The sequence below is a fragment of the Scyliorhinus canicula genome, chromosome 1 (assembly GCF_902713615.1).
Source record: "Scyliorhinus canicula chromosome 1, sScyCan1.1, whole genome shotgun sequence".
NCBI lineage: Eukaryota > Metazoa > Chordata > Chondrichthyes > Carcharhiniformes > Scyliorhinidae > Scyliorhinus > Scyliorhinus canicula.
In genome coordinates, this window is record NC_052146.1 from 82,903,984 (window position 1) to 82,931,232 (window position 27,249).

At 43.7% G+C, this 27,249-nt stretch overlaps 1 protein-coding gene across 2 annotated transcripts in view; it reads left to right on the plus strand.

Annotated features, from left to right (window-relative positions):
- LOC119964597 (importin subunit alpha-7) overlaps nt 1–27,249 on the plus strand; it is a 97,451-nt gene that overhangs the window by 63,031 nt on the left and 7,171 nt on the right. For both annotated transcript variants that reach the window (XM_038794285.1, XM_038794295.1), the window contains 7 exons: nt 8,042–8,173; nt 9,673–9,761; nt 10,240–10,339; nt 10,512–10,675; nt 11,862–11,940; nt 13,390–13,515; nt 26,554–26,681. In XM_038794285.1, the coding sequence (XP_038650213.1) occupies nt 8,042–8,173; nt 9,673–9,761; nt 10,240–10,339; nt 10,512–10,675; nt 11,862–11,940; nt 13,390–13,515; nt 26,554–26,681 (818 nt within the window). The remainder of the gene's footprint in view (nt 1–8,041; nt 8,174–9,672; nt 9,762–10,239; nt 10,340–10,511; nt 10,676–11,861; nt 11,941–13,389; nt 13,516–26,553; nt 26,682–27,249) is intronic.

Sequence of the window (27,249 nt, forward strand, 5' to 3'; positions counted from 1 at the left end):
ACCACCACAATGCTAACATGGGGGCACCCTCCCTCCTCAACACCAATATCGGGGCACCTACTCTCCATCACAATACCAACCCCTCCCCATGGGGCTCTCCAGAGGGCCCACCCACTGCAGCTGCCAGGTTGGCATTACTGGCCATGTTCCTCTGTTTCTCCAGAGTGAAGAAGATTGGGCGCGGAGGTGTGATCCTCACGACTGGTTTTTGTTTTTAAAACCATGTAGTCAGAGTTTTATGGCACGGAAAGAGGCCCTTAGGCCCATCGTATCTGCACTGACCATCAAGAACCTAACTTTCTAATCTCATTTTCCAGCACTTGGTCTGTAGCCTTGATGCAATGGCATTTCAAGTGCTTATCTAAATACTACTTAAAAGTTGTGGTGACTCCTACTTCTACCACCCTTTCAGGCAGTGAGTTCCAGATTCCAACCACCCCTCTGGGTGAAAATGGTTTTCCTCGCATCCCCTCTAAACCTCCTGCCCATTTCCTTAAATCTATGCCTCCAAGTTATTGACCTCTCCAATAAGGGGAAAGGTACCTGCCCACCCACCCAATTTATGTCCACATAATTCTATACACTTAATTCCGGTCCACCCTCAGCATTCTCTGCTCCAGAGAAAACAACCCCAGCCTATCCAGTCTCTCTTGATAGCTGAAATGATCCAGCCCAGGCAACATCCTGGTGAATCTCCTCTGCACCATCTCCAGTGCAATCACTTTGTTTCAATAGTGTGGGGACCACAATTGCACATAGTACTCCAGCTGGGGCCTAACCAGTGTTTTATACAGCTCCAGCATAACTGCCCTGCATTTATGTTCAATGCCTCAGTTAATAAAGGCAAGAATCCCTTGGGCCTCCTTAACCACTTTATCTACCTGTCCTGCTGCCTTCAGAGATCGGTCCATTTGTTGTAAATTCCCTTGCCTTGTTAGTCCTCCCAAAATGCATTACCTCATACTTTTCATGGTTAGATTCCATTTTGTCACTCTTCTGCCCATCTAACCAGCCCTTCTATATCGTTCTGCCTTGCTCCTGACTATTTACCATGCCACCAATTTTCGTGTAATCTGCGAATTTACATTGACATCCAGATCATTAAAAAAATAAATTAGCGTCTCCAATTCATTTTTTCTAATTATGGGGTCATTTAGCGTGGCCAATTCACCTACCCTGCACATCTTTGGGTTGTAGGGGCAAAACCCACACAAACACGGGGAGAATGTGCAAACTCCACAAGGACAGTGATCCAGAGGCCGGATCGAATCTGGGACCTCAGTGCCATAAGGCAGCAGTGCTAACCACGGTGCTGCCCCGACATCCAGATCAGTAATGTATACTACAAACAGCAAGGAATCCAGCACCGATCACTGCAGAACACCACTGGACACCTGCTTCCAGTCACACAAACCAACTTCAACTATCACCCTCATCATCCTATCACTAAGCCAGTTTTGGATCCAGTTTGCCAAATTTCCCTGGATCCCAAGGGCTCTTGCCTTTTTCATCAGCTGCCCATGTGGGACCTTGTCCCACTAAAGTCCATCAACCGCACTACCCTCATGTACACACCTAGTCTCCTCAAGATATTCAAATTTGTAAGACATGATCTTTCTTTGTCAAAATCATGCTGACTATCCTTGATTAATCCTTGCCTCTCCAAGTGGAGATTAATTCTGTCCCTCAGAATGTTTCCAGTAGTTTCCCGACCACTGATGTTAGACTCACTGGCCTGTAATTTCTTCGTTTGCCCTACTTCCCATCTTGAAAAATAGCACCGCATTAGCTGTCCTCCAGTCCTCTGGCACCTCTACAGTGACCAGAGATTTTAATGTTTTTTTTTGTTAGAGCCTCTACCGTGCTTCCCACAGCAACCTGGGATATATCTCATCTGGCCTCGGGGATTTATCCACTTTTAGACCCTTTAAAACTATTAATACCTCCTCCCTCTCCGTTAAGTCTTTCAAGTAAATCACCATGTGCTTCCCTGATTGCTAGAACCTACATCATCCTTCTCCGCAGTGAACAAAAATGCAAAGTACTCAGTTAAAACCTCAACTACATCTTCCAGTTCCACACACACGTTGGTGCGTAATGGGCCCTACTCTTACCGTGGTCAACCTCCTATTAATATACTTAGAAAACACCTTTGGATTTTCCTTTATTTTACCCGCCAGTGCTTTTTCATGTTTTCCCCCCCTTCGCTTTCCTAATTTCTTTCTTAAGAAACTTCTGCACTTTCTATATTCCTCTAGGGACTTTGCTGTTTTGAGCTCTCAGTATTTGCCAGAAGCCTCCCTTTTTTTTCTTATCCAACCCTGGACATCCAGGGTTTTCTGGACTTATTGCTCCGATCCTTTACTATAATGGGAGCATGTTGGCTCTGTACACTCTCTCTATTTCTTTTTTGAATGAATCCCACTGCTCTGATGTAGATTTTCTTACAAGTAGCTGTTCCCAGTTAACTTTGGACAGATCCTGTCTTATTTTATTAAAATTGACCCTCCCCCAATTAAGAACCTTAATTTCCAGTCTTCGTTCCTTTCCATAACTACCCTAAGTTGTACTGAGTTATGGTCACTGTTTCCAAAATGCTCCCCACTGAAACTTCATCCACTTGCCCAACTTAATTCCCTTAAACTAGATCTAGCACCGCCCCCTCCCTTCTCGGACTTTCTACGGGGTGAGACGTTATGTTGATTGGTAGGGGGATGAGGTATGGGTGGACATTATGGTATCAAGGCTGGTAAGTATATGTTAGTTTATTAACATATATGGAAATCAGATTCACTCCCTTTCTAGGTGTGAACCTGATCATGTCACTGGCAGGGAAGATCGCAAACCCATATTTTGCCGGTGCAAATCCCATTTTGGCCCTCCACGATAGTTAGTGGCTGTAGAGATCTACCATGCGGTTCAAGGGCAGTCTTGCATACACTTTAAAACTCAGTAGAAATGTGAGTTACACTTCTCGGATGCGAAGTAAGAATCTTTTATTGCCTCTACTGATTACAATTGAGAGAAACTTAATTCTATTCTCAATAAATCCTTGCCAGCAAAAGACTTGAAGAGAAATAATTTATAAAACAATTTTAACGTTCAAAAATAATACAGAAATGGTTTCTTGCTTAAAGCAAAACAGCTTGCACGAACTTCAAGGGTTAGACTGAAAAAGTGAAAATAAGGATAGCAAGTAGTTAGATCAAAGTATAGAGTGATCCTGGATAGAAAATGGCTGTCCGAACTCTACTGTTTAAGGAAAATGTTGTCCGTCTGAGGCCATCTGTCCATACCTCTATGTCGTCCTGATTGGTTTGGGTGAGTTTCAAATACATTTGATTGGATAGTTAACTGTCAGTCCTCAATGTGCAACATAAGTTTTAAATGTTTCATGTTTGAATTTTTGTGTGTGCTATGGAATGTGATTTTGTGCTGTAATCGAGTCTGGTTCTTACTGGTTTTCTGCTGACTTTCATTTTATCCATATTCTGAACAATGGTGGCTTTATATTGCTATTGTGCTTATTTCGACCTTGATCTGATTACTGGTATAGCTCATTTCTTTATATGAAATCTGTTGATTAGAACAATAGTCCGTTCATATTGTCAATAAAAATGTTGCATTTATCTTCAACTAGTTTGTGGTTGTGTCAAGTTCTGTACCTCTGTTTAAGTTGTGTTTTGTCATGACCTAAGGTTATGAATACTGAAATCCTTATTTTAAAATGGGTTTTAAAGACTGGGTTTTAATATTTACATTAAAATGGCCTTTTACCTATCAGAAATAGCTGATTCCCTTCAGTGGCCATTACAGTATTTGCGCATGTGGCTAGCACGGCTATTCGATCCCAGCCTACATTTAAAATTGATATGCTAGGACCACATGAGATGTATTCAACGATGCTGAGAAATGAGTGTGGAAATTGCGAAGACATTGGCCACAATTTTCCAGACTTCCTTGGATTCGGATGGTGCCAGAGAACTGGAGAATTGCAAATGTTACAACCTTGTTCAAAAGAGGGTGTAAAGATGAGCCCAGCAACTACAGGCCAGTCAGTTTAACTTTATAAATAAACAAATATTCAAAATAGCATTAGAAATAGACCACATGGACCCTCTAGTCTGTACAGTTATTCAGGAAGATCTATCTCAGCCATAAAAATATTCAGTGACCCCACTGCCACTAAGTACTCTGTATCTGAATGCACAAAGCATTCGAAGCAAAACAGATGAACTGAGAACACACATCAAAATAAATCAGAACAATTTGATAGCTGTTGCAGAGACATGGCTGCAGGAGGACATGGATATGGACCTCAATATTGAAGTCAACAGATTAGGAAGAATTTGACTGGAAATGAGGAAAAGGTGACTCTGAGTTAATGGTATGAGCACCATAGAGAGATATGACCGAAGTTCAAGAAACCAGGATGTGAACACTTTGGATAGAGATATGAAATGGTAAAGGCAAGAAGTCACTTGTGGGAGTTGTCACTTGTGAGAGTTGTGTATGGGTTTTCTAATAGTAACCACATGGTAAGGTGGAGCATAAAGGAAGAAGTAATGTGAGCTTGTCAGAAAGGCACGGCAACAATCATGGGAGATTTGAATCTACATGTAGACTGGAAAAGTCAATTGGACCAAGATAGCCTAGATGAGTTCATAGAATTTTTTGGGATAGTTTCTTCGAGCAGCATGTTCTGGGACCATCCAGAAAGCTGGTTATAGTAGACCTTGTATTGTGCAGTGAGATGGGAGTAATTAATGATCTCATAGTGAAAGCATCCTTAGGTAATAGCGACCTTAATATAATTGAACCTTGCATTCAGTTTGAGGATGAGAGGAGTGCGTCCAAGACTGTTTTAAAGCTTAAATAAGGGCAATTGTGAGTACTTGAAAGCAGAGCTGGCTGAAATGAATTGGCAAATTAGATTAAGGGATTGGTCAATAGAGACCCAGTGGCAAACATTTAAGGGGTTATTTCGGAATACACCGAATCGATCCATTCCAAAGAGTAAGAAAAGGTTTAAGGGATGGACACACCCTCCATGGTTAACTAAAAAGGTTAAAGATGTTATCAAACTAAAAGAAAAAGCATATACTTGTTCAAAGACCGGTGGAAGGTCAGAAGATTGGACAGAATAGAAAGAATGGCAAAGGATGACTAAAAGATTAATAAGGATGGGAAAGATTAGAGTTGGTGAAATAGTTAACCAGAAATACAAAAACAGAAAGTAAGAGTTTCTATAAATATTTAAAAAATAAATTGGTTAGCAAAGTGAACATTGATCCTATTGAAAGTGAGTGTGAAGAATTGAACAGGTATTATGCATTTACAAGTAACATCCCCCAGAAGTGACCATAAATCACAAAATGGAATGGGGGAGGAACTCGGGAAAATTACAATCACCAGAAAGGTACTTTTTTTGAAAAACAAATTTTGAGTACTCATTTCTCTTTTTTCCAAATTAAGCTGCAATTTAGCTTGGCCAATCCACCTACCCTGCGCATCTTTGAGTTGTGGGGGGTGAGACCCACGCAGAAGGATCCCTTAATGCATAAACCTCAGATGGCTAGTATGCAGGTACAGCAAGTAATTCGGAAACATGATAGAATATAATCAGTTATTACAATCCCAAACCAACCCCAACTGTAGCTGGATACTGGACCGAAACCCCTGTATTTAATTTTAGTTTTGTATGACTGTGAGGAAAGGATATCTCGCTCCAGGAGTGATTTCACACACAATTGGGATATGGTATATTAAAATAAATGTTATTACTAACACCGTATCCAAATATATTTAACATTTCACAAGAAAACCCCTCAAACAATGCTAATCAATACAGTGACACAATAACCCTTAACTGCTATCTTCTAGTCAAACAACAGAACCATCTCCGATCTCGACCCACTATAGCAGACCCAGACATACTTGTTTAAGAGATGAACCTGAATCCTGTCCGAACAATCCAGGATCTCAAGCTGAAGTCTTCATAAAATGTCTTCATGTTTGACTTCAAGGAACCAACTACACATTCTCTGCTAAATTAACTGGTTTTCTAGCTTCCCCCGTTAGTTACATCACCTTACCAAGCTGAAACACAAAGTTTCAAATTAAATACTGCAACGGGAACCCTCTTAATCCAGATAAAACTCAGTTTGCCCTCTATTTATTCAATGCCTTAATTGCACCTCTGACTCCCAAAAAGCCTAGCTGTCTTGCAAACCAGGATTTTTAAAAGCACTACTGCAGCAGCCATACACACACACACACACACACTAACCCAGGCTTTTAACCCTTGCTGCACCAAAAAACATACAATATATCTGAAATTCCTCCATTCACCACACATTTATCGTGAGGAGAATTGAATATACAAGTAGGGAGGTTATGCTTCTGTTATACAAAGCACTAGTGAGACCAACTCTGGAGTATTGTGTACAGCATTAGTTACCTTATTTAAGAAAGAATGAAAATATGTTGGAAGCAGTTCCGAGAGGGTTCACCAGACGAATACCTCGAATGGGGGGTTGCCTTATAAGGAAAGGTTGAACCGGCTCGGCTTGTATCCGCTGAATTTTGGAAGAGTACGAGGTGACTTGGTGTAACATCTAAAATCCTGAGGGGTATTGACAGGGTGGATATTGAGAGGATATTTCCTCTTGTGGGAGAATCTTGAACTAGGGGTCACTTTTAAGAAGGTGTCATTTAAAATGTAGATGAAGCAAAATATTTCTGAGGGTTGTGAGTCTTTGGAATTCTCTTCCTGAAAAGGTGGTGGAAGCAGAGATTTCGAATATTTTTAAGGCAGAGGTGGAGCGTAAATAAAGGAGTGATAGGTTACTGGGATGCAGATATGAGGTTATTATCAGATTAGCCATTAAACAGCAGAGCAAGCTCAAGGAGCTGCTGGCCTACTCCCATTTTCTGAGGCAGAGAGTTCCAAAGTTGTATAACTGAGAAATTTCTCCTCATCACTGTCCTCATAAGGGAAATTCCTAATTTTAAAACAATGACCTCTAGCCTCTGGACACGCCTACAAAAGGAGACATCCATCCAACCTCTACCGTGTCAAAACCATTTGGGATCTTTGGTGGTGAGACACTTCCAGAAGCAATACTTCAAGACAAAATCAATAGACATGTGGACAAATGCAGGTTACTTAAGGAAAACCGTAATGGATTTCTTTAAGGAAAATCATGTTTAACTAACTTGCTGAAGGTTAATAGGGGGGTTAATGAGGACAATGCTCTTGGTGTAGTGTACATGGACCTCCATGGCATTTGATAAAGTGTCGCACAGCAAACTTGTGAGCAAAGTTATAGTTCGTGGAATAAATGTGACAGTAGTAATGTGGATGCAAAATCGACTGACTGACCTGAAACAAAGTGTAGTGGTGAATGATTTCTGAGTGGAGGAACATTTGTAGTGGAGTTCCCCAGGGGTCAGTGTTTGGAGCCTTGCTGTTCTATATTAATAACCTAGATGTGAAAAATAATTTTCATAATTTGTAATCAAAAGAATCCCTGTGAATTGTTTGATTGCAATACATGTGCATTTTGTAGAGTGCGCCTCACTTTGTGAAGCTAACTATGGCTACAAGTAAGTAACCTGTGTATTTTCTGTGTTTTACAAATTACATAATGCATTAATAATTGTGGGGGAGAAGCTGAACACAGAAATTCAGTCTGAAAGGACTTTATTTTAGCCATCCAGAAGAAAATGTAATCCCAAATGTTGGTTCAAAAAGATTATGGGCGGCACGGTGGCCCAGTGTTAGCACTGCTGCCTCAAGGCATTGAGGAACCTGGCTCTATCTTGGCCTTGGGCCACTGTCCGTGTAGAGTTTGCACACTCCCTGTGTCTGCATGGGTCTCACCCCCACAACCCAAAGATGTGCTGAGTAGGTTCATTGACCACGCTAAATTGCCCCTTAATTAGAAAAAAAAAGAATTGGGTACTCTTTTTAAAAAAAAAAAAAAAAAAAAAAATTTTTAAAGTTCAAAAATTGATTTGTTTTTTTCTTCCTTTTCAGTTTGAAGCAGCATGGGCTTTGACAAATATAGCCTCAGGTACATCTCTCCAGACCAAAGTAGTAATAGAAGCTGGTGCTGTACCAATTTTTATTGAGCTGCTAAATTCTGAGTTTGAGGATGTGCAAGAACAGGTAAGATGCTATATTTAATTATAATCCTCATGTCACTTGCATTGGTTTTCCTTAATGGAAAAAGGTTCGGTCACCAATATCCAGCAAACTCATTTTATATTATTGTTTTGAGATCATAAAGAGTTTTATAACACGGGAATAGACAATTTTGTTCATCGTGTCTATGCCTGGTCCTTGAGAAAGCTATCCAATTAGTCCCACAGCCCTACTATTTTTTAATGTATTTATTCAATTCCCTTTAAAAGTTAATAAATTGGTTTCAATTTACCTCACAAACAATACATTCCAGAATATCACTATTTCCTGCATTTTTCAAAAGCAAATTAATTCTCCTCTTGTTCTTCTGCCAGTTACCTTTAATTATGTGTGTCCTGTTTACTGATTCTTCTGCCTCTAGAAAAGTTTTTTTGGCCACGATAACAGCCCTGTTGACTGCGGGCGCAAATCCCGTAAAGGCTGCTAAATCTCATGAAAAGCCAAAAACAGGATTTGCGCCAGTGAGATCTCCCCTGCAGTGACATAATGAGGTTCACGCTCGGGAAGGGTGTGAGCCCTGATTGGAATAAATTTAGCCTTATCCTAACTTCCCACCAGTTGGTGTGACATCACGCTGGTGTGAATCACTACTGGTTTTCAAAAATCAAAACTAGTCAAGAAAACCACGCTGTGGATGCATGGGTAAGTGTAGCCCCGGGGTGGGGTGAGTGAGAGACATGTACCTAGCATTCTGGAAGTACTGCCAAGGGGCTCTCTGGGAGCTCCATTGCAGGGATTCCCCTCATCCATGTGAGCGGGTTGCCCTTCTGCGTGTCAGGCGAGGGGGTGGGGGCGGCATTCCCCTTATCTGTGGACAGTTTGCCGGGGGGAAGACTTCCATTCTGCATGTGGGATCTCAATGTCTGTGGGGTCTCCCCCTGCCCATGGGGGTGTGGGTCTCCATGGGTGGGGTGGGGGGTGCCATTTATTTAAATCTGCGATCAGTGCACCCTTTTTTTAAAAACAACAAGTGGCCTGATCTTTGGATTCCTGTCGTTGCTGACTTTCTTAGACCCCCACCCCTCCAGCTGACTGTGAATCTCCCTTCCCTGTTTTTTCAGAGTGCTGTTCAATATAATGAGAAAAGCCAGTTGCGCAGCCTGCGAGTTTCACACTGGTTTACTCGCCTGAGCCAACACTTGTGCATGTTTGGGAAGATTCTGGCCTCATCATTCAAACATTTCTATTAAATCTCCCTTTAACCACTGCTCTAAGGATAATAATCCTAGTTTATCTGGTCTTTTTTACTCGCATCTGTGATACCATTCTTCTGCACCCTTGCCAAAGCTTTGATATTATTCCTGGTGTCCAGAGATCTTGTGTATGGGGGATAAGTAGGTTTCGGCATTCCCATCAGTCCTTTTTAGCTTTTGTGGGAAGAGATGTGAAGTTTTTTGTTGAATTAGATTAATTATCACTTAAAATATTTATCTGTGCTTTAAATTTTAATATATTTTTTCTAGGCTGTATGGGCCTTGGGCAACATTGCAGGTGATAGTGCAGTATGCAGGGACTTTGTCCTCCACTGTGTAATTCTTCCACCTTTGTTACAGTAAGTATTTTTATTTTCTAGAGATTTTCATAATTATCTGGATCCCTATTTCATTAGCAGTGGATCAGCAGGAGGAAGGTTGTATATTGTCTTCAGGGCAATAGATCTCATGATAGAATCTATCAAACTCAAGTGTATATTGCTTTGTTGAAAGTTGGAGAGCAAAATTAGTCCAATGACTTACAGGTAATGGTTATTGACAATTAATGGTTGTATAGTGTGCACTCAACTGGATGTCTTTCAGCAGCACTTAACGTACAATAACATTTGAGGGGATGGGGTGGGAAAAAAAAATAGAGTTGGCTGGATGGTTGTTAATGAGCATTTTAATTCCAGTGTTTCCAAGTTTGAAATTTTCTTTTCCAGTTACAGTTTTATACATGGTCTTGTCTACAACATGCAGTTTACTTGTAATAATCTGATTATGTATTGAATTTGATGCAAGCATCTATGTTATTTTGTGTTTGTCCTTTTTTAGGTTATTGACAAAATCGAACAGACTCACAATGACTAGGAATGCTGTTTGGGCACTGTCCAATTTGTGTCGAGGCAAAAATCCACCGCCTGATTTTGAGAAGGTAAATATCCTCTGTTACATTGTCCTTGCTGTTGAACACAATTTCAAGATGAGTTACGATCTGTAATTGTATCATAATGCTATTCTGTATGGGTGGGTAGTTTCAACTTATTGGGTCTTCGTTGTTAATTTGTGAAACTGCTAAAATATAAAGATCTCTTTTTTAATTGCAGGTATCCCCCAGTTTACCGGTGTTATCTAGGCTACTGTTCAGCAGTGATTCTGACTTGCTTGCTGATGCTTGTTGGGCATTATCTTATCTGTCAGATGGACCCAATGAAAAAATTCAGGCTGTTATTGACTCTGGGGTTTGCAGACGATTGGTGGAACTTTTAATGTAAGTATATTTGCACGGAGATAGTATTCTTTATATCTTTTGTGGTCATGGATTTAGTGCAAAGAGATCAATTTTAAACCTTTTCAGCGTTTTCTTTTTTGGTGGGCGGCACAGTGGCCTAGTGGTTGGCACTGCTGCCTATGGCGCTGAGGACCTGGATTCGATCCTGGCCCCTGGTCACTGTCTGTGTGGAGTTTGCACATTCTGGGTGGCATGGTAGCACAGTGGTTAGTATAGTTTCTTCACCGCTCCAGGGTCCTAGGTTCGATTCCCGGCTTAGGTCACTGTCTGCACGTTCTCTCCGTGTCTGCATGGGTTTTCTAGGGTGCTCTGGTTTCCTCCCACAGTCCAAAGATGTGAAGGTTGGGTGGACCTGCCATGCTAAATTGTCCTTCGTGTCCAAAAAGGTTAGGTTGGGTTACAGAGATGGGATGGAGACGTGGGCTTAAGTAGGGTGCTCTTTCCAAGGGCCGGTGAGGTCTCGTTGGGCCGAATGGCCTTCTTCACTGTAAATTCTATAATTCTCTCTGTGACTGCGTGGGTTTCCAACTCAAAGGTATGTGCAGGTAAGGTGGATCGTCCATACTAAAACGCCCCTTAATTGGAAAAAATTATTGGGTACTCTAAATTTATTTTTAAAAAGTACGTTTTTTGGCTACTAACTTAAACATTAATTGATAGACAAACAGAATCTGAAGTAACAAGAAAAATACAGAATTGTCACCGTTAACAATTATTCACTGATTTATTACACTTTCATCAATTTAAAGTTTCAAAATTCTGTTTATAATAAAGTTAGTTTGTAATTTCATTAATATCCTCCCTTCCACGTCAGGGAAGATAGCCTGCCTCTATGCCTTTGGCACTGCCAATTGTGATGAGATTTGGGTTATGAATGCTTTACGGTGAAACAACAGCCCTCTCCTCAACATATTCAGTGGTATAGGAGTTGGCAGTTCTCCTGAATTGACCTCTATCTTGCAGCTGTTTACTTCGTTGGAACAGCAAACTGTTATGCTGAGCTGCTTCTACTTTGGGGATTTTTTTTTTTTTAAACCATTAATCCATAGTGGCTTTCTTAACAAAGCTGATTAAAATTTTCTGCTGTAACTTATGTGCAATCCCATTTAATGTCACATGTTAGATGTATAATTTCTGACCAGTGTTTTTGTGAATTTCTTCATAGGCATAATGACTACAAAGTTGCATCACCAGCATTAAGAGCTGTGGGTAACATAGTAACAGGTGATGATATCCAGACACAGGTAAATGCATCACTGACTTGTATGTTTGGAGTCCGTTGTAAATCAGTTGTTTGTCTCTAGTTTGAATTTTTTTTCCGGGTTTAGTAAAAGAAATTCTCTAAAAAGTCAAAAGACGTTTTAATTAAGTTGACCCACCTAAGGATTTTAGAATCATACAGGAGAGGCCCTTCGGCGCACCAACCAGAAAAAAACTACTCTAAGTCAACATTAATCCCACTTCTCAGCACTTGAATGCTGTGACATTTCAAGTATCTTTTAAAAAATATATTTTTGTTTAGAATTTAATGTATTTATATTAAATTTGCAACCCACCACCATAATAGCACGCACAAATTACAAGCAACAATGGTAGCATGAACCCCAATAGCAGAAATATAACCGCAAACAATCGATTCTCCCCCCCCCCACAAACAGCTCTTTAAAGTGCAAAATAAATGTCCACCATCTATGATCGCATCCATTGATCGACCCTCCCCTCACCACAAACGTAACCGTCTTGAGGTGCAGGAATTCCATTAAATCACCCAGCCATGCTGAGGCACTGGGTGGTGCCAGCGCATCCACCCCTGCCCCCACCCTCAATTCCTGCTGGTCCAACACTCCAAATACAGCAACTCACGGACAGGGTTTTAAGCCAAATTTTAGGATTGCTGATGTGGTGCTGAAAAAAGACCCCAAAAAATCCACCAGCTTGGGACAGAACCAGAACATGTACGCATGTGGTGAGCAGGCCCTCCCAAGCACCGCTCACATTATCCTTGATCCTCTCCAAACATTGACCCATCCTGGTCCTGGTGAGGTGACACCACCGCGAGCTGTATCAAACTCAACCTCGCACAGGGTGACGTAGCATTCACCCGACGGAGGGACCTACTCCATACCGCCTCCAGAATGGGTCCCAGCTCTTCCTCCCACCTGGCCCACCGAAATCTGCTCTTCCTCCACGATTCGCCCATACATCCCGGACGTACTGCCATCCTCTGGCCCCGCACACGACAGTACCCTTTCCAACACCGTGAATGTCGGAAATGCCTGCTGGGCAAAGTTCCACACCTGAAAATACCTGAGCATATCTGACCCCCTCAAGCCCTTCTTCCTCCTTCAACTCCCAAACCATAGGAGCCAAGTAGTTTGTGAGGTTTCCTGCCTCAACTATCCTACCAGACAGGGCATTCCAGATTCCTACCACCCTGTGGATGAAAAATGTTTTCCTCCAATCCCTTCTAAACCTCCTGCCTTTCACCTTAAAATTATGCCCCCATGTTATCGAACTTTCAACTAAGGGGAACAGCTGCTCCCTGACCATCCCCCTCATATCTTTTAGCTTGCAGAAACTTTTTCATCTTTAATATAGAGAGATTGTTTGAAAATTGTTGAAGCAAAATAATGTAAATTTGGTGCTCTCACTTGTAAAATTTTGTTTAGTGCCTTAATTTTTGTTCTGTGCAGGTCATATTAAATTGTTCCGCCTTGCCATGTCTTCTACATTTATTAAGTAGTCCAAAAGAATCCATAAGGAAAGAGGCCTGTTGGACCATTTCAAACATTACAGCTGGAAATAGAGCACAGATTCAGGTAGAGGAAAATAGTTTTCACTTGAAATTAGTGAATATGCATGATTGTATCCAACATGTTTGATATTTGCTTAATTGTTTTTAACTGCCTTATGATATTTTGTCCAGGGATAGTATTTTGAGCATTTTGATTTTTTTAACAAACATTTCATTGAGGTATTTATGGTTTTACACAAAATAAGCAATGTACATGAATTTATAAACATAGTGCAAAAGCCGTCTTCCTCCCTTACAGGTCCCACCTTTACTAACCCCCTACTCTAAACTAAGCTAACCCCCCAACCCCACCTCTGCTGACGGTTAATTTTCCGCAAAGAAGTCGACGAACAGCTGCCACCTCCGGGCAAATCCTAACATTGACCCTCTCTCAAGGTGAACTTGATTTTCTCCAAACAGAGAAAGCTAGCCATGTCCGATAGCCAGGTCTCCGACTTCGGGGGCTTTGAGTCCCTCCAAGCTAATAATATCCGTCTCCGGACTACCAGGGAAGCAAAGGCCAGAATGTCTGCCTCTTTTTCCTCCTGGGTCTTCCGACACTGAAAATTGCCACCTCTGGACTAGGTGCCACCCTTAACACTGTGGACATGACATCCTCAAACCCCTGCCAGAATCCCCTAAGCTTTGGGCATGTCCAGAACATGTGGCCATGGTTCGCTGGTCCTCCCGCACACCGTGCACACCTACCCCAAAAAACCTGCTCCTCCGGGCGACTGTCATGTGAGCCTGGTGAACGACCTTGAATTGTATCAGGCTGAGCCTGGCACATATATAGATAGATAATTTCATAGAATTTACAGTGCAGGAGGAGGCCATTCGGCCCATCGAGTCTGCACCGGCTCTTGGAAAGAGCACCCTACCCACGGTCAACACCACCACCATATCCCCATAACCCAGTAACCCCACCCAACACTACGGGCAATTTATCATGGCCAATCCACCTAACCTGCACATCTTTGGACTGTGGGAGGAAATCGGAGCACCCGGAGGAAACCCATGCACACACTGGGAGGATGTGCAGACTCCGCACAGACAGTGACCCAAACCGGAATCGAACCTGGGACCCTGGAGCTGTGAAGCAGTTGTGCTATCCACAATGCTACCGTGCTGCCACATAGAACATAGAACATAGAACGATACAGCGCAGTACAGGCCCTTCGGCCCTCGATGTTGCACCGACATGGAAAAAAAAAACTAAAGGCCATCTAACCTACACTATGCCATTATCATCCATATGCTTATCCAATAAATTTTTAAATGCCCTCAATGTTGGCGAGTTCACTACTGTTGCAGGTAGGGCATTCCACGGCCTCACCACTCTTTGCGTAAAAAACCCACCTCTGACCTCTGTCCTATATCTATTACCCCTCAATTTAAGGCTATGTCCCCTCGTGCTAGCCACCTCCATCCGCGGGAGAAGGCTCTCGCTGTCCACCCTATCTAACCCTCTGATCATTTTGTATGCCTCTATTAAGTCACCTCTTAACCTTCTTCTCTCTAACGAAAACAACCTCAAGTCCATCAGCCTTTCCTCATAAGATTTTCCCTCCATACCAGGCAACATCCTGGTAAATCTCCTCTGCACCCGTTCCAAAGCTTCCACGTCCTTCCTATAATGAGGCGACCAGAACTGTACGCAATACTCCAAATGCGGCCGTACCAGAGTTTGGTACAGCTGCATCATGACCTCATGGCTCCGGAACTCAATCCCTCTACCAATAAAGGCCAACACACCATAGGCCTTCTTCACAACCCTATCAACCTGGGTGGCAACTTTCAGGGATCTATGTACATGGACACCGAGATCCCTCTGCTCATCCACACTACCAAGAATTTTACCATTAGCCAAATATTCCGCATTCCTGTTATTCTTTCCAAAGTGAATCACCTCACACTTCTCCACATTAAACTCCATTTGCCACCTCTCAGCCCAGCTCTGCAGCTTATCTATGTCCCTCTGTAACCTGCAACATCCTTCCGCACTGTCTACAACTCCACCGACTTTAGTGTCGTCTGCAAATTTACTCACCCATCCTTCTGCGCCCTCCTCTAGGTCATTTATAAAAATGACAAACAGCAACGGCCCCAGAACAGATCCTTGTGGTACGCCACTCGTAACTGAACTCCATTCTGAACATTTCCCATCAACTACCACTCTCTGTCTTCTTTCAACTAGCCAATTTCTGATCCACATCTCTAAATCACCCTCAATCCCCAGCCTCCGTATTTTCTGCAATAGCCGACCGTGGGGAACCTTATCAAACGCTTTACTGAAATCCATATACACCACATCAACTGCTCTACCCTCGTCTACCTGTTCAGTCACCTTCTCAAAGAACTCGATAAGGTTTGTGAGGCATGACCTACCCTTCACAAAACCATGCTGACTATCCCTAATCATATTATTCCTATCTAGATGATTATAAATCGTATCTTTTATAATCCTCTCCAAGACTTTACCCACCACAGACGTTAGGCTCACCGGCCTATAGTTACCGGGGTTATCTCTACTCCCCTTCTTGAACAAAGGGACTACATTTGCTATCCTCCAGTCCTCTGGCACTATTCCTGTAGCCAACGATGACCTAAAAATCAAAGCCAAAGGCTCAGCAATCTCTTCCCTGGCTTCCCAGAGAATCCTAGGATAAATCCCATCCGGCCCCGGGGACTTATCTATTTTCACCTTGTCCAGAATTGCCAACACATCTTCCCTACGCACCTCAATGCCATCTATTCTAATAGCCTGGGTCTCAGCATTCTCCTCCTCAATATTATCTTTTTCTTGAGTGAATACTGACGAAAAGTATTGTGGATTGTATCAGGCTGAGCCTGGCACATATATAGATGTTGTGGATGCATTGACTCTACTCAACGCGTCCGCCCAGAGACCATCTCTCCTCCCAAATCCTCTTCCCACTTGTGCTTCAACTCCTCAGTCTGCGTCTCCTCTGACCCCATGAGTTCCTTGTAAATGTCAGAGACCCTCCCTTCTCCCACCCACACTCTGGAAACTACCCTGTCCTGAATTCCCCCTTGGTGGTAGGAGCAGGAAGGTTGAAACCTGCCTGCGTAGGAAGTCCCGCACCTGCACGTACCTAAATTCGTTTCCCCATGCCAATCCAAATTTCTCCTCCAGCTCCCTCAAACTAGGACAGCTCCCCTCTATAAACATATCCACCATCCTCTCAATTCCTGCTCTCTGCCATCTCCGAAACCCTCCATCCATCCTTCCCGAGGCAAATTGGTGATTATTACAGATTGGAGACCACACCGATGCTACCACATGCCTCCTCCATTGCCTCCAGACCCTCTGGTCTGCCGCGGTAGAGTACCGTGCCGGCGGGAATGGCAGAGGCGCTGTTATCAACGGCCCCCAAGCTGGTGTCCTTGCATGGAGCCGCCTCAACACGCTCCCATACCAATCCTCCCCCCACCACCCACTTCCTGATCATGGCTATATTCGCCGCCCAATAGTAATTACTGAAGTTCGGCAGCGCCAGCCCGCCCTGCCCTCACTCCGCTCAAGCATCCCCCTTTTTTACTCGCGGGGTCTTACCCGCCCATACAAAGCCCGAGATCACCTTATTGACCCGTTTAACAAAGACCGTGGAATAAAGATGGGGAGACACTGAAACACAAACGGGAATCTCGGGAGGACCGTCATTTTCACTGTCTGCACCCTCCCAGCTAGTGACAACGGAAGCGGGTCCCATCTCCGAAATCGACCTTCATTTGGTCTACTAGTCGGGCCAGATTTAACTTGTGCAGCTGTTCCCATTCCCGTGCCACCTGGATGCCTAGGTACTGAAAGCTTCCCCCTACCACCCTAAATGGCAGTTTTCCCCAGTCGCCTCTCCTGCCCCCTTGCCTGGACTGCAAACATCTCACTTTTCCCCATATTTAGTTTATACCCTGAAAACCATCCAAATTCCCTCCAGAATCCTCAATTTCTTTCTTCCATCCCCTCTAATGGGTCTGATACATACAGGAGCAAGTCGTCTGTGTAAAGCGAGACTCTGTGTTCCACTCCCTCCCGGACCAACCCCTTTCAGCTCCTTGAGGCGCTCAGCGCAATTGCCAGCGGCTCTATGGCTAACGCGAACAGCAGTGGGGAGAGCGTGCCTGCCTGTCTTGTCCCCCGATGCAGCCAAAATAGTCCGATGTTGTCCTATTTGTCTGTATGCTCGCAACAGGAGCCTGGTACAACAACCTGACCCAGTCAATATAGCCCCGCCCAAATCTGAACCATTCCAGTACCTCCCACAGATATTCCCATTCTACCCGATCAAAAGCCTTCTCTGCGTCCATTGCTACCACTACCTCCACCCTACCTTCCGGGGGCATCATGATCACATTTAACAACCTTCTTACATTGGCCACCAACTGCCTTCCCTTAACAAACCCAGTCTGGTCCTCCCCAATAACATCCGGAACACAATCTTCAGTCCTAGAGGACAAGATTTTGGCCAGCAGTTTGGCGTTCACATTTAATAGGGATATTGGCCTGTGGTACCCACATAGCTCTGGGTCCTTGCCCCACTTGAGGATCAATGAGATTGTGGCCTGTGACATCGTTGTGGGAAGCACTCCACGCCTCATTGAATGTCCTCATCAACAGCGGTCCCAATATCCCAGAGAACTTTTTATAGAACTCCACTGGGTACCCGCCTGGCCCCGGGGTTCTACCCGACTGCATGGCCTTCCGACCCTTCGCTATCTCTTCCAACCCGATTGGGGCCCCCAGCCCCTCTACCAAACCCCCGTCCACCTTCAGGAAATTCAGCCCACCTAAGAAGTGCCTCATCTCCTCTGGCCCAGCTGAGGATCCGACCCATACAGCCTACTGTAAAACTCCCTGAACGCCTTATTCACCCCTGCTGAGTCTCCAACCAGGCTCCCGTACCCATCCTTTACTTTCCCTCCTTTGCTTTCCCTATCTCCCTGGCTGCCTCCCTCTTTCTAAGCTGCTGTGCAAGCATTCTGCTGGCCTTCTCTCCATTCTTATAGATCGCTCCCCTCGCCTTTCTCAGCTCCTCTACCACCCTCCCTGTAGTTAACAAGCCAAACTCCGCCTGTAGCCTCTGTCGTTCCCTAAAAGCCCTGCCTCTGGGGTCTCCGCAAATCTCCTGACGACTTGCAATATCTCCATTATCAGTCGGTCCATCTTTGCTCTGTCTACCTTCTCCCTATGGGCCTGTGTCGAGATCAGCTGCCCCCAACCACCGCCTTCCATGCCTCCCAGACCACCGCTGCCGAAACTTCACCTGTGCCGTTGACTTCCAGGTAGTTTTGAATACATTTCCTCAGCCGCCCGCACACCCCTTCGTTGGCTAAAAGTCCCACGTCCAGCCTCCAGTATGGGCTCTGGCTACTCTCCTTGCTAACCTGTAGGTCAACCCAGTGTGGGGCATGATCTGAGATTGTGATCGCCGAATCCCCGTCAGTAGAGCTCTGTTCAAAATTTTAAAAAATCAATCCGGGAGTACACTCCCACCTGCTCCATGAACGCCTTTAGCTCCTTCGCCATTGTTGGCATCCTGCCTGTCTTTGAGCTTGACAGGTCTAAACCAGGGTCAATAAATGTGTTGAAGTCCCCTCCCATGACCAACTTATGCGAATCCAGGTCCGGGATCTTCCCCAGCATCCTCTTTATAAACTCTGCATCATCCCAATTTGGCCCATACACATTTACTAGTACCACCTGTACCCCCTCCAGATTCCCACTGACCATAATGTACCGGCTTCCCACATCTGTAACTATTCTTCCCACCTCAAACACCACACACTTGCTTATTAATCAGGATCGCGACCCCTCTAGTCTTTGAGTCCAGCCCCGAGTGAAAAACCTGTCCGATCCATCCCTTCCTAAATCTGATCTGATCAGTTACTCTAAGGTGCGTCTGCTGTCGCATTACCACGTCCGCCTTCAGTCCTCTCAGATGGGCGAACACTAAACTGGCCCATTTAGCCCCCTCTCATTCCGTGTGATCAGCCTAGTTTTGGGGGGGGGGGGGGGGGGGGGGTCATGGCCCCCCCGCTCCCTCACCTATCAGCCATCACCTTTCCTGGGCCAGTCTCCAGCCTCCACCCCCCGACCTCCTTTCTGTCCCACAGCAAAAGTCCCTCCCCCGTCAGCAGAACATTCCCCCCACCCCCCGTAACAGCACTATGTAAACAGACCCCTTTGATGAGCATAACATCTGTTAACCCCCCACTGCGCTTCCGTGAGCTAGCCTGCCCATGGCCCCAGACATTCTTCCACCTATTGTTGTCGTGTGTCCCCCCCCCCGCTCAGACACACTCATTCAAACGAAAACCAGTCTCAACACAACTGCCCCCTAGAAAAAAACGATAAACAAAGAAAAGATCAAACAAAAGATCCAGCATCTAACAAACCCCCCCCCCCCCCCCCCCCCCCCCCCCCAATCAGTGCAAATGTAAAGTTCAACTCACTCAGCTCTGCAACTGGCCCCAAATCAATACCGAAGGCATTTTTTAAAATCGTGAACGCTGCAGCAAAGTCCTCAGTCCGCCACCAGTCCTTTCCTTTTTGCGAAGTCCCTCGCTTCCTCGGGCGTCTCAAAATAAATATTTTGCTCCTCATACGTGACCCAGAGACAGGCCGGATACAGCAGTCCAAACTTCACCTTTTTCTTAAAAAGGGTCGACTTTATCTGATTGAACCATGCTCTTCTCGTGGCCACCTCTGCACTCAGATCCTGATAGATCCGCAAGATACTGTTTTCCTATTTACAACTCCCTGTCTGCCTGGCCCACTGTAAAATACGCTCCTTGTTCAAGTACCTGTGGAATCTCACCACCATTGCCCTCGGGGGGGGTTCCCCACTCGCGGCTTCCTCGCGAGCGCTCTGTGAGCCCTGTCCACTTCCAAGGGTCAGGAGAACGTCCCATCCCCCAGCAACTTCTCGAACATGCCCGCCCCAGCGTCCGCTCCTTCGGACCCCTCCAGGAGACCGACGATTCCCTGGTTCTGCCGTCAGGACCTATTCTCTAGGTCGTCCACCTTCTCCAGGACCCTTTTCTGTTGGTCTCTCAGCATCCCCGCAGTTTGATGTTCCCCCCTGCTCAGCCAGCGGCTTCTCTACTTTCTGGATCGCCCGATCTTGGGCATCCAATCTTGAGCTCCAGCCACGTAGTTGATTCTTTAATCGGATCCAAGCATTCCTGCTTCTGCTTGACGAAGCCTCCTGAATAAATTGCATTAGCTGCTCCGTTGACCACTAGGTCGACATGCCCAGACTCCGGTCATCCGCCATGCTTTCTCCCGCTGCAGCTTCAGCCCATGCCTTATCTGTTTGTCTGTTTCTTCCTTTGTGAGCACTTCTAGTCCGCCTCTCCGTGCACCGATGTGGGAATCCAATCAACAATTGCCTCGACCATCAATTTTCCAAATCAGGTCCAATAAAAAAAAAATTGGGGGGGAAAGGTCCGACCCGAGCGGTAGCCACCAAATACGCGACCTACTCCTTCATAGCCACCATCGGAAGTCAGCATTTTGATTTATACACAGATTTATTTTCAATGAATTTTATGTTCTAATCTGAAGTTTCCAATCATTAATTTTTCTTAAGGACAGTACCTGAAGTATTTCTCAAGAATATGCTAATAGCATCATGTAGTCTGCAGTTCCCCAAAAGCTGAAAAGACTTTAAATGTCATAATGTGGCGTTGCTAAGTGAAGTTGGACCACTTTCTAGTCATTCCGAAGAAATCCCGTTTTATACTAATTTGCTTCAGAATATTTTTTTTTAACCATGCTGTAAAGTTCTATTTAAATTGCTGTTTGCATCTTTCAGCATTAATACTGATAGAATGAAGATTTTTCTTTAAATGTACACTGTGACTCAGTTTATAGAGCCCCCATCTTTGAGTTGTCAGGTAGAAACAAAGAAGATTGAAGCAGGAAGTTTGCCATTTGTCCTTTCATGTCTGCTCCTCCAGCATAATCATAGTTGATCCTCTAATCTTAACGCCATACTTCAGCGCACATCTCATACCCTTTGACATCTTTAGTATCTAGAAATCTATCTATTCCCTTAAATATACTCAGTGACTTGACTTCCACAACCTTCTGTGTTGGAGAATTCAACATGTTTACCACCTCTGAGTGAAGAAATTTCTCCTTATTTCAGCCCTAAATGGCCGACCCTGTATCGTGAGACGGTGACCCCTTCTAGACACCCCAGACAGAAGAAACAACATCACTGCATCCAGCATATCCAGCCCTTTCAGAAATTTAGTTTCCATTGAATAGCCTCTTTTCCCAATTCCAGTGAATACAGGCCCAGTCATCTCCCTTCATATAACATTCCTCCATCCCAGGAATTAATCTGGTGAGCCTTCGCTGCACTCCCTTTATGGAAAGTCTATTCATTCTTAGATAAGGAGACAAAAACTATGCACGATACTCCAGGTGTGTCCAAAGTCCTGTACAGTAGTACCTCATTACTCCTGTATGCAAGTCCTCTTGCAATGAAAGCCTTCCTGACTGCTTACTGTACATGCATGTTTGCTTTCAGTGACTGGTGTGCAAGGGCATCCAGATCCTTTTGTACGTCAACATTTCCCAAAATGTCACCATTCAAGTTATTCTGTTTCTCCGTCTGAAGTGGATAACTTCACTAAATTATACTGCATCTGCCACATATTTTCACACACAAACTTATCTGATTCACCTTGTAGCCTCTTAACATCTTCCTCACCACTCACATTCCCACGAAGATTTGTCATCAGCAAACTTGTAAATTTTACTTTTGATTCCCTCATCCAAATTATTGATGTATATTGTGAAGAGCTGGGGGCCAAGCATTGATCGCTGCAGGACCCCTCTAGTCACAGCCTGCCATTTCGAAAAGCATCCATTTGTTCCTCCTCTTCGTTTCCTCCCCGCTAACCAATTTTCAATCCATGCAAAAGGTTACCCCAATCCCATGAGCTTTAATTTTGCACACTAACCTCTTATGTGGAACTGTATCAAAAGCTTTCTGAAAACCTAAATACACCGCATTCGCTGGTTCACCCATATAGGTTTGTTAAACATGATTTCCCTTTCATAAATCCATGTTGATTTTGTCTAATCCTGTTGATATTTTCTAAGTATCCTGTTATTTATAATAGGCTCTAACTTTTTGCCTACTACCGATAGGCTAACCTGTCTGTTATTTCCTGTTTTCTCCCTATTCCCCTTTTAAAAGCGGGGTTGCATTTTCCATCCTCCAATCCATTATTTCCATGGCCACCTGCATGAGTACCCTGGGATGTAGATAATCGAGCCCTGGCGATTTATTGGCTTTCAGTCCCATTCATTTCTCCAAAGCTGTTTTTCTAATAATATTAATTTCCTTCAATTTCTCCTTTGCTAGATCTTTGATCCCTTAGCATTTCTGGGAAGTTATCTGTATCTTCCTCAGTAGTTTTTTATTTGCTGTGTCATTTCCTTGTTCTCTGTTATAAATTCTCTTGTTTCAGACTCTAAAGGTCCTATGTTTGTCATCAGTAACCTTTTTCTTTATATATGCTTATAGAAGCCTGTGGGCAGCCCGGTTGCACAGTGATTAGCACTGTGGCTTCACAGTGCCAGGGTTCCAGGTTTGACTCCTGGCTGAGTCACTGTCTGTGTAGAGTCTGCACGTTCTCCCCATGTCTGCGTGCGTTTCCTCCGGGTACTCCGGTTTCCTCCCACAAGTCCCGAAAGACGTGCTGTTAGGTAATTTGGACACTCTGAATTCTACCTCAGTGTCCCCAAACAGACGCCGGAATATGGCGGTTAGGGGCTTTTTCACAGTAACTTCAATGTAAGCCAACTTGTGACAATAAAGATTATTATTATTATGCTATTACAGTCTGTTTTTATGTTACTTGAAAGTTACACTCCTACTCTATTTTTTTCCCCTTTTAATTAATCTCTTCATCCTCGACTGCTGAATTCAGAACTGCTCCCAATCCTCGGACTTGCAACTTTACATGATTCCTCTTTGGATATAATTTTTTTTGTTAGCCATGTTTGTGCCACTTGTTTTTTTAGATCCATCCAAACCCAGAGTCCTAAACTGCTCCTCCTATGACAGTCCTTCATTCCAGGGATCATTTTGACAAAGAGTTATTGGACTCAAAACATTAGCTCTTTTCTCTCCCTACAGAAGCTGCCAGACTTGCTGAGATTTTCCAGTGTTTTCTCTTTTGTTTTATCATTCTTGTGAACTTCTTCTGGACCCTCTCCAATGCTCAAAATACTCCAAATGGGATTTGACCAGAGCCTTGTACAGCCTGAACAATACATTCCTGCTCTTATATCTAGCCCTCTTGACATGAATGCTAACATTGCATTTGCCTATCTAACTGCTGACTGAACCTGCACATTAACCTTAAGAGAATCCTGAACTAAAACTATGTCCATTTGTGCTTCTGATTTCTGAAACCTTTTCCCATTTAGAAAATAGTCTATTCCTCTATTCCTCCCAAAGTGCATAACCTCTCACTTCCACGTTGTATTCTGTCTGCCACTTTTGCCCACTCTCCTAGCCTGTCCCAAGTCCTTCTGCCTCCCTGCTTCCTCAACACAACCTGTGTTGTATCTGTCCAATTCAGATACTTGAAACAGCTCTTTAATTAAAGTTTACCCAGGTGTCTTTATGAGTAGAACAAAGTAGGACACAGATATAATGCAACACACTTTATTAAATATAGTTAACCCATAAATTACCCACTATACATACAAGAAACACCAAGGATTCGACTATACTTCCCGTAAAGGTGATTTAGTAAGATGCAGATCTGATCCCCGAGTGCCTCTGGTTCCTCTTTATAAAGGTGATTCTCGCTGGCTTCCTTGCTTCCTTCCTTCCTTTTGGTCTGGTCACCTCACACACCAAGCTTAGAGTCTTTGCTTCGAGTCTTTTGCCTTGAGTCTTATGCTCCCAGTCTTAGCTTCCAGTCCTTTCTCTCTAGATGTTTGGAATGCCTTTTTTTTATCCCCCTGTCGCCACCCACCTCCTTTCTCCACCTGCCCTTGGCCCTCAGCCAATGGGGTCTCAGGAGGCAGGATCTCCGTGCCAATGGTCTGGTTGATGACCTGGTTTAAGGGCACCTGAGCCCTCCCTGGGAGGAGCAATGATTGCTTGATGGGATATCGGGAACTGTGGCCATTGAATCTCAAGTAGGAGCCATAATCACTTGATGGGTTATTCATGGGCTGCTTCAGACAGGTCCCGGCAGCTTGTCGGAGTTCTGTATAGTCGGAGTTCTGTATATTCGGATTCTGCAGACTGTGGTTTTTAAAGTGCTCAATTCTTTAATTTAAGATATCCAATTTAATCAGCCTTAAAACTAGGCCCTGATTATTGCTACACCTGTCCCCTCTACATATCTTTGTATTATCTGCAAAGCAACAATGCCCTCTGTTTCTTCTTTCAGATCTTTAATGTCTATGATATATAGTTATGGTCCTAACATTGACACCTGCGGAACATCACTAGTCACTGCTGCCATCCTGAAAAGGACGTCTTTATCACCACCCTTTGCCTTCTGCCATTCAGACAATCTTCTATTCATGCCAGTACCTTGCGCCTAACACCATAGGCTCTTATTTTATTTAGAAGTTTCCTATACAGCACCCTGTGCCAGAAAGGAATGTATAACTGTTGCATTGCATGCATTTGTTCTTTAAATATTAGCCATTGCCTATCCACGATCATGCCTTTTAATTAAGTTCCCCAATCTATCATAGCCAGCTCACCCCTCATACCTTTGTAGCTCCCTTTATTTAGATTTAGGACCCTAGTTTCTGATCCGACCTCTTCACTTTCCATCCTAATGAAGAACTCTATCATGTTATGGTCACTGTTCCTTAAAGGAGCATAACAAGATTACTAATTAACTCCTTCTCATTGCATAATACCATCCAGGATAGCACGTTCCCTAGTCGGTTCCTCAATATACTGGTTTAAAAATCCATCTCCTACATATTCCAGAAATTCATCTGGAACAGTTTTGTTTGTGATTTGCCAAGTTTATATATAGGTTAAAGTCACCCATGATTACTGTAACACCCTTGTTACATGCATCTCTAAGTTCCTGTTTAATGTCATCCCCTATCTTACCACTAATGTTTCTCGCTCCTTTATTACTTCTTAGCTCTACCTAGACTCAATCGACATCTAGATTTTCTGAGCCAATATTCTCTCGCATTGTTACACTGATTTATCCTTAACTAACCGCGCCACCATACCTCCTTTCCCTTTTTCTCGGTCCATCCTGAATATTTTCTCAGTCCATCCTGAATACCGACTACTCTCTGCATTCAGTTAGTGCCTTTTGACTTGTCTTTTTAACATTTTTATACTATTGAAATCCCCTGTGGGGATATTGATCCAGGTCCAGCTAGGGTGCAACCCGTCCAGCTTGTACAGGCCCCGTTTTCGCCAGAATTGGTCCTAATGCCTCAGGAATTCAAATTCCTCCCTGACACCATCTCTCCATCCTTGTATTCATCTGGTCTATTTTCCTCTTCCTCCTCTCGCCAGCATTTGGCGTAATACTCGGATTACTATTTTTGAGGTCCTGCCTTTTGATTTATTGCCTAGCTCCTTCTATTCCCTCCCACACCTTGCAACTGAGGTTGTGGTGGTGCCACCGTCCTGGCTCTTGCTGCAGTTTATAGGTTCCAGGTCCTACTCCAGGACTTTGAGCACAAATCGAGGCTGACACTCCTATTCAGTACTGAGAGAGTGCTCAAGTGTCACAAGTGCTATCTTTTTAAAAATACATTAAAACGAGGTCCTGTCAGTCTCGTCTGCCGCCCAGGTAGGCAGAACCGATCCCATGACACTATTTTGAATAAGAGCAGGGAAGTTATCCCCAGCATCCTGGCCAATATTTATCTCTCAATCATTGCCACCAAATGCAGATTATCTGGCCTTTGACACATTGCTACTCATGGGATGTGCTATGATTATGAAATATGCTATTAACATGCAAGTCTTGTTTTTGTTCAATTCATTTTTCAAACTTCTTTTGGTTTAAGGCTGTAATAGATGCAAACATCTTTCCAGTACTGATTGAGCTTCTTCAGAAAGCAGAATTTCGTACGAGGAAAGAGGCAGCATGGGGCATCACAAATGCAACTTCTGGAGGAACACCAGAACAGATTAAGTGAGTGCCATAAACATTGTATTTGTGACTCTATTTTCCTAGTTGCCTCTGATCATTTTTCCCCAAATAAATTGTCAAACACTTTTGATATCCTTTGCCACTTTCTTTACAAGCACCAATTTTGTAGTTCTTACTCGCTGTTTTGTTGGCCTTTGTCCTTTTTATTTTCCCCCTTCAAGGGATATGTAACATTTTGAATTTTTGCATGCTTTTTCCTCTGCATTTTATGTTGTCTCTTACCCCTATAGTAATCCGTGTTTTTTTTTTTAGCATGCAAGCTCTTGTGTCTTGTGGGTATAAACTTTTTCTGCATATGAAAATATTTTTGAATACCTTGTTACAGACACGGTAGGCCATGTGGTGCCTCTGTGCTGTACATCATCTATAATTCTATGACTTCCTATTGATTTTTTTACCCATTAACAGATTTGCACAATTCACTAGACAGTCTCTGCATTGAAGCCAGCCTTACCAGCATTTCGTCTTTTCAAACACTGCAGTTAACTTGATCATATCATGATCACAATTAATGTCCAAGCACTGTTGAGCTGTTTCCTAAATCTGGCTC